The sequence below is a fragment of the Scyliorhinus canicula genome, chromosome 1 (assembly GCF_902713615.1).
Source record: "Scyliorhinus canicula chromosome 1, sScyCan1.1, whole genome shotgun sequence".
NCBI lineage: Eukaryota > Metazoa > Chordata > Chondrichthyes > Carcharhiniformes > Scyliorhinidae > Scyliorhinus > Scyliorhinus canicula.
This window is the reverse complement of record NC_052146.1, coordinates 55,221,273-55,239,341: the sequence shown is the minus strand read 5'-3', so window position 1 is coordinate 55,239,341 and position 18,069 is coordinate 55,221,273. Positions and strand designations below refer to the sequence as shown.

General features: G+C 47.0%; 1 protein-coding gene across 1 annotated transcript in view; it reads left to right on the top strand.

The window, feature by feature from the left end:
- LOC119962803 (mediator of RNA polymerase II transcription subunit 13-like) overlaps positions 1–18,069 on the top strand; it is a 311,329-nt gene that overhangs the window by 266,492 nt on the left and 26,768 nt on the right. The window contains exon 18 of the mRNA XM_038790899.1: positions 13,733–13,909. Coding sequence (XP_038646827.1) covers positions 13,733–13,909 — 177 coding nt within the window. The remainder of the gene's footprint in view (positions 1–13,732; positions 13,910–18,069) is intronic.

Genomic DNA, 18,069 nt, shown 5'->3' with positions numbered 1-18,069 from the left:
TTCAGACTTCTGCACCTTCTGCCTGATGGAAGGGTCTGGAAGAAGGCAATGCCTGGTTGGGAGGGGTCTCTGATAATGCTGTCTGCCTTCCTGAGGCAGCGGGAGGGGTATACAGAATCAATGTGGGAGTGGCAAATTTGTGTGATGCGTTGGGCTGAGTTCACCACACTTTGCGATATTGGACCGAGCAGTTGCCATACCAGGCTGTGATGCAGCTGGATAGGATGCTCTCTATCGCACATCAGTAGAAGTTTGTGAGAGTCGATGCAGACATGCAAAATTTCTTTAGCTTCCATAGGAAGTCGAGATGTTGTTGGGCTTTCTTGACTGTTGCATCAGCGTGAGTGGACCAGGACAGACTTTTTGATGGTGACCCCCAGGAACAACGTCTCTCTAAATGTTGGAAAGACCAAGGAACTGATCACCGACATCAGGAAGTATAGCACGACACACACTCCCGTCTGAATCAATGGCTCCGAAGTGGAGTTGCTCGACAATTGTGTGTGTTGTGCTATACTTCCTGATGTCGGTGATCAGTTCCTTGGTCTTTCCAACATTTAGAGAGACGTTGTTTTCGGTACACCATGCAGCCAAGTGATTTATCTCCCTCCTGTAGTCTGATTCGCCGCTGTTTGAGATATGGCCCATCACAGTCGTATCATCTGCAAACTTATTGATTGAGTTGGAGTTAAATCTTGCCACACAGTCGTGTGTGTGTATAGAGAGTACAGTAGAGGACTGAGCAGACATCCTTGCGGGGCTCTGGTGTTGAGGACTATTGTGGAGGAGGTGCTGTTGCCTATCCTGATAGACTGTGATCTGTTAGTGACGAAGTCAAGGATCCAGCTGCACAGGGAGGGGTCAAGTCCAAGATTGTGGAGTTTGGAGGGAGTCTGCACATTCTCCCCCTGTGTGCGTGGGTTTCCTCCGGGTGCTCCGGTTTCCTCCCACAGTCCAAAGATGTGCGGGTTAGGTGGATTGGCAATGCTAAATTGCCCGTAGTGTCCTAATAAAAGTAAGGTTAAGGGGGGGTTGTTGGGTTAAGGGTATAGGGTGGATACGTGGGTTTGAGTAGGGTGATCATGGCTCGGCACGACATTGAAGGCCGAAGGGCCTGTTCTGTGCTGTACTGTTCTATGTTCTATGGTTATTAGTCTTGTCGGGATAATGGTGTTGAAGGTGAAGCTGTAGTCGATGAACTGCAGTCATTACATAGGTGTCCTTATTGTTGATTGTAGAGCCAGTGAGATAGCATCTGCTGTGGACCGGTTGCAGTAATAGGCAAACTGCAGTGGATCGAGACCATCTGGAAGGCTGGCAGTGATCTGACTCATGGCTAGCTGCTCAAAGCATTCATGATATCAGACGTCAGGGCCACCGGCCGGTAGTCGTTGAGGCAGGCTACATAAGAACATAAGAACTGGGAGCAGGAGTAGGCCATCTGGCCCCTCGAGCCTACTCCGCCATTCAATTAGATCATGGCTGATCTTTTGTGGACTCAGCTCCACTTTCCGGCCCGAACACCATAACCCTTAATCCCTTTATTCTTCAAAAAACTATCTACCTTTACCTTAAAAACATGTAATGAAGGAGCCTCAACTGCTTCACTGGGCAAGGAATTCCATAGATTCACAACCCTTTGGGTGAAGAAGTTCCTCCTAAACTCAGTCCTAAATCTACTTCCCCTTATTTTGAGGCTATGCCCCCTAGTTCTGCTGTCACCCGCTAGTGGAAACAACCTGCCCGCATCTATCCTATCTATTCCCTTCATAATTTTAAATGTTTCTATAAGATCCCCCCCTCATCCTTCTAAATTCCAACGAGTACAGTTCCAGTCTACTCAACCTCTCCTCACAATCCAACCCCTTCAGCTCTGAGATTAACCTAGTGAATCTCCTCTGCACACCCTCCAGCGCCAGTACGCCAAGAACATTGTTCTTCTTTGGTACTGGTATTATGGTGGCCGCCTTAAAGGAGGTGGGGACCTCAGAGCGGAGGAGTGAGGTGGTGAAGATGTCTGCGAATACGCTCGCCAGCTGGTCTGCACAGGCTCTGAGTGCTCGTCCAGGGACTCCGTCGGGGCCCGTCACTTTCTGCGGGTTCACTTTACTAAGATCAAGTTATTAAATGAAAAATTTCAAAATTTAAGGCAGTCTATTTAGTAAAGTGAGTTGACAACCGCTTATTCTCTTTTGAATATCAAATTTTTGAATATAACATATTGGTTGATGACAGTCGTGTTTTAATGACTGGGACTGCAATAAAGAGGGAAATAGACATTCTCTGATAATCGTACCTTGCAGACAATGGGCAAACCCAGTAGAGGTGGCTGTGCAGTCGAGAGAGTTTCTCTGGAACTCTTCGTCATTGACTCGAGACCCCATAAGGTCTCCTGCTGATTGCCACGTACCACCACCTGCCTTGACTGATGAATTGAGATTCTTCCATGTTGACCACCACTTGGAGGAAGCACAAAGGGTGGAAAGGGCATAGAGATGTACTGAGTGGGGGATATCCATGTCCATCACCAAATGTGGCTCAGTAGAATCTGTACTGACCGAGCTGGTCAATTCCTGAAGGGCTGGATCAATTCTGCGACAGGTGGCGAGGGAACCATCAAAAGGGCAAATCCTACTTTACCTCGGTTTCATCAATTTACCTGTTGCCGATGCATCTGCCCATGGTGGTATCAGTAGGAATGACCATCGCACAGTCCTTGTGGAGAATAAGTCAAGTCTTCACTTTGAGGATTCCCTCCATCATGTTCTGTGACACTGTCACCGTGTTAAATGAAATAGATTTTGAACAGATCTCAAAACTGGGCATTCATGAGGCCTTGTCGGCCACCAGCAGTTTGTAACCTTATGGTCCGGTATAAACCCCACTCTGTCCCCTGCTCTATCGTTATCGTTAAGCTGGGGGATTCAACCCTGATTCAAAAATTATGGTTAGCACTGCTGCCTCACACTGCCAGGAACCCAGGTTCAATTCCAACCTTGGGTGATTCTGTGTGGAGTTTGCACATTCTCCGTGCCTAGTTGGGTTTCCTCTGGGTGCTCTGGTTTCTCCCCTCAGTCCAAAGATGTTAGGTGCATTGGTCGTGCTAAATTGTCCCTTAGTTTACAAAACGTTAGGTGAGTTTGCAGGAATAGGGTGGGGGAGTGGGTCTAGGTGTTAGGGGGCTCTTTTAAAGGACCGGTGGAGACTCGATGGGCCGAATGAATTCCTTCTGCACTGTAGGAATTTTATGAAAATGTCTTAAGACTCAAACCTAAAAGGCTGTTGTGGGTGCCCGGTTAGTTGAAACTTAAAAAACTGAAATGAAGTGAGGGTATCGAGGGCTATAGGTCAACGGTGGGCAAATCAGGTTGAGATTGGCTTGTTCTGTTTCACTGTTTTTATGATTGGCCGTAAAAGTCACTAATGAGGTCCATGGAAACATTCAGACCAACCAATCCTGCAGGGAATTTACCTGTGAGCAAGCAAATTGGCTCAGTCACATTCTGAGCCTGGTTCCATGTCCCATCATCCTCTTAGCCTTGCAGATATTTTTTGTTAATCACTTTATACAGTGTCCTCTCTTTCCATTGGCAGAAAGATTGAGATGTAATTTCTCTCTGTTTACTCTGTCTGGACCTCTCAATGATTTTGAACATCTCTTGTCAAATTGCCTTTCAAGCATCCCTTCTCTACAGAGAACAGTCCCTGCTTTTCTTGTCTATCCATGTAACTGAAGTCCCTCATCTCTGGAACTATTTTCAATTTTTTTCTGCATCCGCTCTAAAACCTTTATGTCCTTCCGAAGTACAGTGCCTAGAATTAGACACCGTATTCTAGTTGAACCAATGTTTTTAAAGGTTTATCATAACTTGCTTTTTTGTACTGATGCCTCTATTTTGTTACGGCCTTGTCGAGATCGATACCTTTTAAAACGATGTTTGAATTCCAGTGACTGAAAGGGGTTAGGTGCCTAGATTTCAATGGCTCACATGCCTGGATTTTAAGTTTTAAGACTGTTACTGTAATAAATTAAAGCAACATTGACAAAACCTGAAGGTGGTGGTGTTCCCATGCATCTGACCTTGACTTTAAGTGGTAAAGTTTGCAAATTTGGAAGCTTCTGCCAAAGGAGCCAAAGTGAGTTGCTGCAGTGAATTTTGTATGTAGTTATGCAGTGCACACTGCTGCCACTGCGCCAATGGTGAAGGGAGTGAATGTTTGGGTGGTAAATGTTCGGTCAATTTGGACAGATCTATTCTCAATCCACAGGGTTTGGCCCTTCTCCAAATTGCCCTTTGTTTTACATAGACTTATCATTACAACTGGGCTTTTATTGTTCATACCTCTTGTGGGAAAAAATATGGAAATTCATTACCTTTGTCAACTTATGGTGCTGCCTTTAATGTCCTGTGAATCTATACCCGCAAATCCCTCTGCTCTTATACGGTACCACACTTGTTTCCGTTCAGAAGACTCATCTCCAAGTCTGAAAGATGTGCGTTCATGTCACACTGCAAGAGTTGAGCACATAGGCCTAGACTGGCCTACCAGTGACAAACTGGGTGCCTGCACATCAGGCAGGCCTGGCTCTCCACCTGCTTGGATGCTGCAGCAGCCATAGGTTGACCTGTTGAAGGGCTCGGTGGCAGCCCTAAATCCAATTATTATTTTAAAAGTTGGAAAGTGGGCACCTCCATTTTGAAGCATCCCTATACCTACCAATACAGCTTGCTGCTCCCTTCAAGTGGAAGGCCTCTGACTAGGCAATGAGCCTTACCTCTGGCTATTAATTGACTAGCCCTGGGAACATCACAGTGAGTGATTGTTGCCACAGAGGAAGGTCCTGCCCTTAGTGGTTTACACAAGCAAAGTGGACAATGTTGTTCTTTCCCGTTGGTTTTGCTTATTGATCGGGAAAGTTGATTCCTAAATGACACCAAGTGTGCAAGCCTAGCCCTAATGATAATGCTGACAAATGCATCATGAGCACAAATTATTTGTCAACAAATGCCTAAGAAAATCTCCTGTTTGCACTTTTGATTTCTTTCTTACTTGGTGTATCATCTTATTTCCCTGCCTTGGTGTATTATTAGTTTCTACCGTCAAAGGAAATACGTGTGAGCAGGTAACATTATATTGCATCAAATTTTGAAAGAGACATGGGCTACATTGTTTCTTTATGGAGTTGATTTCAGCCTAAGTTTGAATCGGAGCCTTTTGGATGCACTTGGAGCTTGAGTGATGTTTGGCAACTTGGGGAAATCTATAAACTAGGTAACCTAGGTTTAGCTCACTCGGCTAAATCGCTGGCTTTTAAAGCCGACCAAGCAGGCCAGCAGCACGGTTCGATTCCCGTTCCAGCCTCCCCGGAAGGCGCCGGAATGTGGCGACTAGGGGCTTTTCACAGTAACTTCATTGAAGCCTACTCGTGACAATAAGCGATTTTCATTTTCATTTCATTTCACCTATTGATGTATTCCTGTTGATCTATTCTCCTGTGCTTATTCAAATGTGTTTGACTAACAATTCACCAGAGACGACCTCTAACAAAGATCTTTGCTGCCATGTAGTTTTTTTGATGAGTATGTGATTTTGGCCAGAATGTAGATTTGTCACTTTTAAACTTGCATAATGTTGGTCTTTCTTTGTTGTGCTCTTTTCTTTCTCCATGACAAGAGTTGAAAATTGTTGAATATAGGAACAGTAATTGGTCTGAATTTCTCCACTGTGGAAAACCAAATTAGAGCTGCAGTATGTTGTTACCTTGTTCCCAATGCTAAGTATCTTGACACTACCTGCACAAATTCCAAGCTAACTGCTCATGATAGTCAAAATGTTGCACTAACAATTCACCTTTTGTAAGATGCCTCCATATCGGAAAAAAAAAGAAATGGAAGCCAATTCTTCGCTTTAACCCAAAAAATCCCAGCTACATATATTTTAAATCAATTTTGAATCTGAAAATTCACAGATGGTAAAAGAACTAAGTTAGTCAGTTATACTGTGCATCCATAAGAGTACTGTTGAATGTTCCTAGTTCTGTTCAAATAACTGGAACGGTTTTTAATTGTTACAAATAAATTCTCAGCAGAAAGTTTAGCATTGCCAAGTTCACCTTTTCATCACCTTTAATGAATTGGGAAATTAAAATTGGTTGACGACACTGAATCAAACCATCACTGTCCATAGATCATATAGCACCAGCAGGTGTTCACCTATTGATGGAAAGCTCACTGGTGTCCTTTTCGGTGTTTTATTTAAATTTTCCTATTTGTACGCATGCTTCTTAATTTCTGTTGCACTAAGAGAATAAGAATGCTGAGGATAATGGTCATTTTCTGAAGGGAAATAACGTGAGCTTTAAAACAAGAGGAATCACATTGTTTATGGCAGTGTTCTTCAAACTTTTGTTCGGGGACCCATTTTTACCAACAGGCCGACCGCGCTGGCCGACCATTTTCTCTTACCTTGTTTGCTGCTGACAAAAATGGAGGAAATGGTTTTGGGGTCCCTTTGGCCCTTTTACACGCTCCTCCAATGGAACCTGTTGGATGAAGGTGAAGCCTTTTGGTGTCGTAAAGTATGAAGTCTCCATCTGTCCAAAGTTCTGCATTTTGTTCCTGTAAAATTTTATCAAATAACCCCTCCCCCCGGAATTGTAAAAACAAAATGAATAAAATAAATGAAAAAGATCAAAATTAAATTAATAAAACAAATGAGTAAAATGAATAATTACCCCCCCCCCCCCCCCCCCCCCCCCCAAGCCTAAACTTGTTAAACGAAAAGCTGCGCTGTTTTTTAAAAAAAAAGTGGCCGCATTTTCTTTTACATGTTCGCGGCCATTTTTAAGGCCGCTTGCAGCCGGTGTTATTAACAGCCGGCTGTTGCGCGCAGATTTGCTCCATCGAGAGCGTTGCGGCAGACGGCTCCATGACCCTCCCGACACCCGCCCACGACCCACCCACGGTCGCGCCCCCGAGTTTGTCAATGCCGGGTTTATGGTGCATTTGAAAGTGAGATGTTAGATCTGGAGGCTTTTGTGGCAGTGCAGAACTACAGTGTTGTGATGTCTGAAATGTAGCTAATTTCGAACAGTGGCATTGAGTACAACATTCACATGGAATGGACACTTCAGGAACTTTCTTTGTACAGATCAAGTATCCATTGACTTTATTATTTCAGAGTGCCTGGAATGGCGCAGTCAGTGCATCCACTCCAAATTAAATGCTTCCATGTTCTCTGCCCTGCAGGGAGAGTAAAAATGTCCCTGTTGATCTGCAGTGTACGTGCATTTCAAATGAAAAGCCATCAACTGACATATGCCATTTTGCATTGGAAGATGTGTTAGGAACTAGGATACATGAATGGCTGTTGCATTTGACTATAGTAATGTTTGAAGAAGAGTGTGCCATATTCAAGAAATACTTAATTTCAAGTAAATTCTTAGTAGAAAACGACGTGCAAATTTTGATGTAATCTGAAATGAAAGGTCAGTGGTGAAGTTGTGATTGGAATGAAACCATCCTCATTATTCAAAAGTCAGAAATGTTGCACGCCATCCAGAAGTTCATGATTTGTTGGCACAGGGTTGTTGTGTTCACAACACAGCTCTTCATCCCCACCATTCACTTCAACCCATCATGCACCTCTGATGCTGGATTTCTTGTTTGATATCGCTGTTGATAAACTAGTATTTTCTCCACTTGAACGGTATTAATACTGAAGCATGTTATTTTCAGTCGTGAGATCCACTTCCCTTGCCACTGAATCCAGCCTGCACCACAATACTTAAAATTCTCCATCAAGGGTGTTTTATTAATTGAATGTGAAAATCATCAAAATACAGTATTCACAGGGCAGCACTGTGGCACAGTGGTTAGCACTGCTGCCTCGCGGTGCCGAGGACCCAGGTTCGATCCCGGCTCTGGGTCACTGTCTGTGTGGAGTTTGCACATTCTCCCCGTGTTTGCGTGGGTTCTGCCCCCACAACCCAAAGATGTGCAGGGTAGGTGGATTAGCTACACTAAATTGCCCCTTAATTGGAAAAAATGAATTGGGTACTCTAAATTTATTTTTTAAAATACAGTATTCACTAAAACTAAATATATCTTCAACCTCTACTAAAATAAATTCCTTGGGTTCATATCGTTTTTGAAGCTATAATAACAATTTGCATTAATATAATTATAATTAATATAATGAGGCGGAGGAATCTGAGGATCTTGGGCCTTGCGGAGGGTCTGGAATGGTCGGATCCGACAACCTATGTGGCCAGGGTGCTGAACACGTTGGTGGGGGCAGAGCCTTTCAGTCTGCCCCTGGAACTGGAGGGAGCCCACAGACTACTGGCCAGGAGGCCCAAGGAGAATGAACCCCCGCGTGCGGTGCTGGTGAGGTTCCACCGGTTCAGCGATCGGGAGTGTGTGCTGCGCTGGGCCAAGAGGGTAAAGAGCAGCAATTGGGAGAATGCGGTAGTAAGGATCTACCAGGATTGGAGTGCTGAGGTGGCTAAGCGGTGGTCCGGGTTTAATCGGACGAAGGAGGTGCTCCATAAGAAGAAAATAAAATTCGGAATGTTGCAGCCTGCGCGCTTGTGGGTAACTTATTTGGAGCGGCATTACTATTTTGATTCCCCGGAGGAGGCGTGGGCCTTTGTGCGGACGGAGAAGCTGGACTCGAACTAGGGGTTGGGGGTTGCGGGGTCGGTTGTAATGTTTTATTGCTGGTTTCTGCTGTTGCTGTGTTTTTTCCCTGTACTTTTGTAATTGTGATATGGTTATTTATTTGGGTTTTGTTCTGTTTTCTGTTGGGGGGGGCATGGTTTGAGTTTTGTATTTTGCGGGAGGGGTTGGGGGTTTGTTGTATTCTGTATGGTGTTGGGGATATGGGGTGGGGCTGGTATTTGGGAGCTGCGTCAGTAGGGTGTGGTGGGGCAGTGAGAAAGCGCGGGCTTTCCTCTGGTTTCCCGCGTTGCGGGGCTGGAGGGGTGGAGATGGCGGGGCCTTTACTGGCTCCTTCCCGCGCTGGAGCGGTGCCTTGAGGAGTGACAGGAGGGGGGACGATCCCACTTTGGGAGGGGTCGGGTTTTGGCGGGAGTTTCCGGGGTCAACAGAAGTTAGCTGACCCACGGAAGTACAATGGAGGACGGGTCGTGGCTAGGAGGGTTCCTAGCCTGGGGGGGGGGGGGGGGGGGGGGGGGGAGGGGGGGAAAGGGGAATACCGGGTTGCTGCTGGCCGGGTCAGGAAGGAGCTGGTGTGGGCCGGGGGGGACAGAGGTGAGGTGCTGTCGCCGTGGGGACTGGGTCGGGCGGGCGGTCGACGGGCTATGGCTAGTCGGCGGGGGAGGGGGGCGAGATGCCCTCTGATCCAGTTGGTCACCTGGAATGTGAGAGGACTGAATGGGCCGGTGAAGCGGTCTAGGGTACTTGTTCATCTGAGGGGGCTAAAGGCAGATGTGGCAATGCTTCAGGAGACCCACCTGAAGGTGGCGGACCAGGTCCGTCTGAGGAAGGGGTGGGTGGGGCAGGTTTTCCACTCCGGGTTGGATGTGAAGAACCGGGGGGTGACGATTTTGGTGCGGAAAAATGTGTCGTTTGAGGCATCTGAGGTGGTGGTGGATAAGGGGGTAGGTTTGTTATGGTAAGGGGCAGGCTACAGGGAGAGAAGGTGGTACTTGTTAATGTGTATGCCCCAAATTGGGATGATGCGGGCTTTATGAGGCGTATGTTGGGACGTGTCCCGGATCTAGAGGCGGGAGGTCTGATTATGGGTGGGGACTTCAATACGGTGTTGGATCCTTCACTGGATCGGTCCAGTTCAAGGACGGGTAGGAGGCCGACGGCGGCCAAGGTGCTGAGGGGGTTTATGGACCAGATGGGAGGGGTTGATCCATGGAGGTTTGTGAGGCCGAGGGCACGGGAGTATTCCTTTTTCTCTCATGAACATAGGATTTATTCTCGGATAGACTTCTTCGTGGTGAGTAGGGGACTGATTCTGAGAGTGGAGGAGGTCGAGTATTCGGCCATTGTAATCTCCGACCACGCTCCGCATTGGATGGATTTGGAGATGGGGGAGGTGCGGGACCAGCGCCCGTTGTGGCGGTTGGATGTGGGGTTGTTGGCGGAGGAGGAGGTGTGCAGGAGGGTCCGGGCAAGTATTGAGGGGTACCTTAAGGCGAATGATACGGGGGAGGTCCGGGTGGGGATGGTCTGGGAAGCCTTGAAGGCAGTTATTTGTGGGGAGCTAGTATCCATCCGGGCACACAGGGAGATGAGTGAGAGGAGTGAGAGGGATAGACTGGAGGGGCAGATCCTGGAGGTAGATAGGAGGTACGCGGAGGCACCAGAGGAGGGAATGTTGGGAAGAGACGCAGCCTATAGGCTAAATTTGATTTGTTGACCACTAGAAAGGCGGAGGCACAGTGGAGGAAGGCACAAGCTGCAGTGTATGAACATGGTGAAAAGGCGAGTAGGATACTGGCTCATCATCTCCGCAAGCGGGATGCGGCTAGGGAAATTGCTGGAGTGAGAGATAAGAGTGGGAATGTGGTGCGGAAGGGGGTAGAGGTGAATGAGGTCTTCAAGGACTTTTACGGGAAACTACCGGTCAGAGCCAACGGTGGAGAGGACGGGAATGGAGAGGTTTCTCGACGGGCTATCTTTCCCGAAGGTGCAGGAGGAGCAGGTGGAGGGGTTGGGGGCGCGGATTGAGCTAGAGGAGCTGGTTAAGGGGATCGGGCAGATGCAGTCAGGGAAGGCGCCGGGGCCGGATGGGTTCCCGGTGGAGTTTTATAAAAAGTTCGAGGACCTAGTGGGCCCCCTGTTGGTGCGAACACTTAATGAGGCATGGGAGGGAGGGACTTTGCCCCCGACGATGTCGCGGGCGCTGATTTCTTTAATCTTAAAGAGGGACAAGGACCCCCAGCAGTGTGGTTCGTACAGGCCCATATCTCTCCTTAATGTGGATGCCAAGGTGCTGGCAAAGATCCTGTCCACAAGGTTAGAGGACTGTGTGCCAGGGGTTGTACACGAGGACCAGACAGGTTTTGTTCAGGGAAGGCAGCTGAACACTAATATGCGGAGGTTGGTGAATGTCATCATGATGCCGGCGATTGAGGGGGAGGCTGAGATAGTGATGTTGCTGGATGCGGAGAAGGCCTGCGATAGAGTGGATTGGGGGTACTTATGGGAGGTGTTGGGGAGGTTTGGATTTGGAGATGGGTTTATTAGATGGGTGAGGCTACTGTATGAGGCACCGATGGCATGTGTGGACACGAATGGGAGGAGGTCGGAGTACTTCCGGCTTTACCGAGGGACCAGGCAGGGTTGCCCCCTGTCCCCCTTGTTGTTTGCATTGGCAATCAAACCGTTGGCGATGGCGTTGAGGGATTCAGGAAAGTGGAGGGGTTTGGTGCGGGTGGGGAGGAACATAGGGTGTCGTATGCCGATGACCTGCTACTGTATGTGCGGACCCAGTGGGAGGGATGCCTGGGGTGATGGAGCTGCTAGTTGAGTTTGGGACCTTTTCAGGCTATAAACCAAATCTAGGCAAAAGTGAGGTGTTTGTGGTGCACCCTGGGGATCAGGAGGAGGGAATTGGTAGGCTCCCGCTTAAGAGGGCAGGGGAGAATTTTAGGTACCTGGGGGTGCAGGTGGCCAGGGACTGGGGGACTCTTCACAAGCGTAATTTCACCAGGCTTGTGGATCAGATGGAGGAGGAGTTCAAAAGGTGGGACATATTTTCATTGGCGGGGAGGGTGTAGTCCGTCAAAATGACGGTGCTTCCGAGGTTCTTGTTCCTCTTTCAGTGCCTGCCCATCTTCGTCCCCAGGGCATTCTTTAGGAGGGTGACTAGCAGTATTTTGAGCTTTGTGTGGGCGCATGGGACTCCAAGAGTGAAGAGAGTTTTCCTGGAGCGAGGGAGGGATAGAGGCGGGCTGGTGCTGCCCAACCTTTGGGGTACTATTGGGCGGCCAATGTGTCAATGGTGCGTAAATGGGTGATGGAGGGGGGGGGGGGGGGGGGGGGGGGGGGGGGGGCGTGGAAAAGAATGGAGATGGCGTCTTGTAGAGGTACCAGCCTGGGTGCCTTGGTAATGGTGCCGTTGCCGCTCTCTCCTAAGAGGTATACCACGAGCCCGGTGGTGGCGGCGACCCTAAGAATCTGAGGGCAGTGGAGACGGCATAGGGGGGAAACGGGGGGCTCGGTGGAGGCTCCATTAGGCGGAAATCATCGGTTCACCCTGGGGAACACTGATGGGGGATTTAGGGGGTGGTAGACGGTGGGCATCAGTAAATTGAGGGACCTGTTTATTGACGGGAGGTTTGCGGGCCTGGGGGAATTGGAAGATAAATTTGGGCTCCCCCAAGGGAATATGTTCAGATACTTGCAGGTAAAGGCGTTTGCTAGGCGACAGGTGGAGGAATTTCCTTTGCTGCCCTCGCGGGGGACGATGGACAGAGTGCTTTCGGGGGTGTGGGTCGGAGAGGGGAAGGTGTCTGACATTTATAAGGTAATGCAGGAGGTGGAAGAGTCGTCAGTGGAGGAGCTGAAGGCTAAATGGGAGGGGGAACTAGGGGAGCAGATAGAGGATGGGACTTGGGCGGATACCTTGGAGAGGGTTAACTCTTCCTCTTCATGTGCGAGGCTGAGTCTCATCCAATTTAAGTTGCTGCATCGGGCCCATATGTCTGTGACTCGGATGAGTAGGTTCTTTGGGGGTGAGGACAGGTGCACCAGGTGTTCGGGGAGTCCAGCGAATCATGCCCATATGTTCTAGGCATGCCTGGCACTGGAAGAATTCTGGAAGGGGGTGGCAGGGACGGTGTCGAGGGTGGTTGGATCCAGGGTCAAACCAGGTTGGGGACTCGCGATTTTTGGAGTTGCGGCGGAGCCGGGAGTGCAGGAGGCGAAAGAGGCCGGTGTTTTGGCCTTTGCGTCCCTAGTAGCCCGGCGGAGGATCTTGCTGCAGTGGAAGGATGCAAGGCCCCCAAGTGTGGAGACCTGGGGGGAGGGGGGGGAGAAAGGAAAGGAGGGGAGGGGAAGGAGGAAAGGAGGGGAGGGGAAAGGAGGAGTGGGGGGAGGGAAAGGAGGGGGGGAGGAAAAAGGAGGGGGAGGGAAAAGGAGGAGGGGGGGGGAAAGGAGGGTGTTCTTAATTTTTTCTATTTTTTTCTATGGTTATTTAACTTAATATTGTGTTAATTTAGTTAATATGTTTTGTTGTTCATTGAGTTTGGGTGAATGTTTATGACTGTTGTTGTTGTTGGTATTTTATTACTGTTCATTGTTGTTGTATACATATAAAAATTTTCAATAAAAATTATTTTTTTAAAAAGTAATCAGTCAAAAACTAAAACGAAGAGAAACCGGTGACTGAAATCCTGGTCAAGGTGAGTCGAGAAGGATGAGTACAGAGTGCACCATAATAACATCCATTTGATTTTAATTGGATTTTGACTTCGATCAGTGCTTAGACAGGTGCAAAACATGATTGGGAGGTTCAAACATGGAGTTGGGGTCACAGGAGATTGAGTCCTCGTTTGCATGGGCAGAAGAATTGAGGGTGTTTTTTTTTCTTAGAATGAGGTTATGATAGATTTCAAAGGGTTGGAGAGATTCCCTCTTTTGTCGCAAAATATAGTTTGTGTACATTATTTCAAAATATTGATAGTGGTGCATGTGTGTCCCAGAGAGGGCCTTTAACATATTACAATAACTGAATTTCTTACCTGCAGTTCTGGATGTAAGCATCCTATCATCCCAGGATGTGGTCCGTATGCTGGTATCACTGCAGCCTTTTCTACAAGATGCCATTCAGAAGAAACGGACAGGAAGGACGTGGGAGAATATCCAACATGTGCAAGGACCTCTCACCTGGCAACAGTTCCACAAGATAGGCAGAGGATCCTATGGTAAAGTCTTGTCTCCATTTTTATACATTATCCAGAATTTCATTTTACTATTTTTGGGTTGTTTTCTTTTCCTAATTAAATTGCCTTAATATGAAATTCCGTCAATATGGAATTCACTAACCAAGCGTTTCAATTATTTTCTCTGCTTTCTGATCGTACTCGATGAGATTATTGTGCAAATTAAAACATTTCCAAAATGTTATAGATTGTATTCCCACACTTTCATACCGCTTGATGTAGAATTATATTGGCAAGCACATTAAATGAGACAGGCATGTAACTGAATATGTGCGAAAAGAAGTGCAGAAAAGAGGAGTTCCATTTCATGGGACACTGGGACCAAGACTGGGAGTTGCATCAATGGAACTGTTGAACCTAAACCAGGCCAGAGCCAAGGTCTGATAGAAAGAAATAACTTGAAATAAGATTTAAAACAGCCAGAAACAATAGAAACATAACAAAGAATCAGGAAAGTAAAGGACAATATAAAGCAAAAAACAAGAATAGTATGCGTGGAAAGAGATTGGCGAAATTCATGGCGAAAAAAAGTAAAGTAGTTGTTAAACCAAATTAATAATTTAGTTTAAGGAAATTGATTAAAAAATAATTCAAACCATAGGTAGGAACCATCTTCTACCACATGTCTCAGATTCCACTGTACCTGAGCATGTCCTGTCCCACCTGTCGACTCAGGAGAGGTGGCAGTACAGTGGTTCACAGTTGGGAGGCAGTTGCCATGGGAATCCTCAGCATCGACTCAAATCCCGTGAAGCTTCTTCATGTCAAACATGGATAGGAATCCTCCCACTGATTACAAACTACAATGCTCCCTCAGCCAGTGAACCAGCGCTCCTCCATTCTGAATGCCATTTTGAAGAAGCATTTGAAATGGCAAGGGCACAGCATGTACGCTGGGTGTAGGTCTTTAATGTCCGCCACCATAAGATCATAAGACATAGGAGCAAAATTAGGCCACTCGGCCAATTGGGTCTGCCCCGCGATTCAATCATGGCTGATATTTTTCTCATCCCATTTTCCTGCCTTCTCCCCATAACCCCTGATCCCCTTATTAATCAAGAACCTGTCTATCTCTGTCTCAAAGACACTCTGTGAATTGGCCTCCACAGCCTTCTGCAGCAAAGTTCCACAGATTCACCAACCTCTGGCTGAAGAAATTCCTCCTCATCTCTGTTTTAAAAGATCATCTTTTACGTCTGAGATTGTGTCCTCTGCTAGTTTTTCCTACAAGTGGAAACATCCTCTCCACGTCCGCTCTATCCAGGCCTCGCAGTATCCTGTAAGTTTCAATAAGATCCCCCTCATCCTTCGAAACTCCAACTAGTACAGACCTAGAGTACTCAACCATTCCTCATAGGACAAGCTCTTCATTCCAGGGATCATTCTTGTGAACCTCCTCTGAACCCTTTCCAAGGCCAGCACATCTTTAGATACGGTGCCTAAAACTGCTCACAGTACTCATGGGATCTGACCAGAGCCTTGTAGTGCCTCAGAAGTACATCCCTGATCTTGTATTCTAGCTCTCTTGGCATGAATGCTAACATTGCATTTGCCCTCTTAACTGCCGACTGAACCTGCACGTTAACGTTAAGAGAATCGTGAACATGGACTCCCAAGTCCCTTTGTGCTTCTGATTTCCTAAGCATTTCACCATTTAGAAAATAGTCTGCCTCCATTTCTCCTTCCAAAGTGCATAACCTCACACTTTTCCCATTGTATTTCATTTGCCACTTGCCTGTCCAAATCCTGCAGCCCGCCTGCTTCCTCAATACTACCTGTCCCTCTACAGACCTTTGTATCATCTGTAAACTTAGCAACAGTGCCTTCAGTTCCTTCTTCCAGATCATTAATGTATATTGTGAAAAGTTGTGGTCCCAGCACAGACCCCTGAGGCACACCACTAGTTACCGGCTGCCATTCTGGAAATAAAAACCTTTATCCCCACTCTCTGCCAGTCAGCCAATCCTCTATCCATGCCAGATCTTACTCTTAACACCATAAGCTCTTAACTTATTTAACAATCTCCTATGTGGCACCTTGTCAAAGGCCTTCTGGAAATCTAAATAATTCACATCCACTGGTTCTCCTTTGTCTAACTTCCTTGTTATTTCTTCCAAGAACTCTTAACAGATTTGTCAAACTGACCTCCCCTTGACGAAGCCGTGCTGGCTCAGTCCTATTTTATCATGCACTTCCAAGTACTCCGCGATTTCATCCTTAGTATCCTTAGGGGCCTCACGGTAGCATGGTGGTTAGCATCAATGCCTCACAGCTCCAGGGTCCCAGGTTCGATTCCCGGCTGGGTCACTGTCTGTGTGGAGTCTGCACGTCCTCCCTGTGTGTGCGTGGGTTTCCTCCGGGTGCTCCGGTTTCTTCCCACAGTCCAAAGATGTGCGGGTTAGGTGGATTGGCCATGCTAAATTGCCCGTAGTGTAAGGTTAATGGGGGGATTGTTGGGTTACGGGTATACGGGTTACGTGGGTTTAAGTAGGGTGATCATTGCTCGGCACAACATCGAGGGCCGAAGGGCCTGTTCTGTGCTGTACTGTTCTATGTTCTATGTATTGGACACTCAAATCTTACCAATGACCAAAGTCAGGCTAACTGGCCTATAACTTTCCGTCTTCTGCGTCTCTCCCTTAAACAGCTGTGTTACAGTTGCCACTTTCCAGTCCTCTGGGACCCTTCCTGCCTCCAGTGATCCCTGAAAGATCGCCTCCAATCTCATCAGCTATCTCCTTTAGAACTTCAAGGTGTAGTCCATCCGGTCCAGGTGATTTATCCATCTTCAGACCTTTCAGTTTCACCAGAACCACCTTAATGATGGTCACTGCACTCCCCTCTGCCCCCTGATTTTCCTGGATCTCTGGCATCCCACTGGTGTCTTCCACCGTGAAGACTGATGCAAAGTAACTATTCAGTTCATCTGCCATTTCTTTGTTCCCTATTATTATTTCTCCAGCCACATTTTCCAGTGGTCCAATGTTTATTTTTGCCCCTCTCTTACCTTTTTATATATTGAAAAAAAACCTTCCTATCTTCCGTTATATTACTAGCTAGCTTGCACTCATATTAAATTTTCTCCCACGTTATTGCTTTTTTAGTTGTCCTCTGCTCTCTTTTAAAGGCTTCCCAATCCTCTTGCTTGCCCCTAATCCTCCCCGCTGTATGTTTTTTCTTTTTGTTTTTATTATGTCCTTGACTTCCCTCATCAGCTCTGGATGCCTTTTCCTCCACTAAGTATGTTTTCCCCCCTTCGGATGAATTTTGTTATGACTCCTGAATAATCCTGCCATTGCTGTTCCACTGTCTTCCCTGCTAGGCTCCTTTTCCAATCAACTCTGGCCAGCTCCTCCCTCATGTTTTTGTAGTTACCCTTATTTAATTATAAGGCCATTACATCTGATTGCAGCTTCTCCCTTTCAAACTGCAGGGTAAATTCTATCATATTGTGGTCACTGCTCCCTAAAGGTTCCTTCACCGTAAGTTCCCTAATCAAGTCTGCCTCATTACGCATCACTAAATCCAGAATTGCATGTTCCCTCGTAGGCTCTGTCACAAGCTGCTCCAAACAAAACATCTCTTAGACATTCCACAAGTTCCTTTTCTTGGGATCCATTACCAAACTGATTTTCCTAGTCCATCTGCATATTGAAATCCGCCATGATTAATGTGATATTGCCTTTTTTACATGCCTTTTCTATCTCGTGATTTATTTTCCGCCCCACATCCTGACTACTGCTAGGGGGCCTGTACATAACTCCCATCAGGGTCTTTTTACCTTTGCAATTTCTCAACTCTACCCTTCGCGATTCTATGCCTTCTGATCCTATATCATTTAACTTCATTTGTGACGAACAATGCAACCCTGCCCCTTTGCCCATCTGCCTGTGCTTACAATAGGACATATATCCTTGGATGTTTAAATCCCAGCCCTGATGCCCTTGCAGATAACTCTCTGTGATGCCCACATCGTACCGGCCAATTTCAATGTGCGGAACAAGCTCATTTACCTTGTTCCGTATGCTGCGCGCATTTAGGTACAACATCCTCAATCCTGCATTGACCACCTCCCTTCTCACACTTGTCACCTTTTTGCTCTGCCTGAGGGTGATGTTGTTGTCTTATTTTGGTTCTCTATT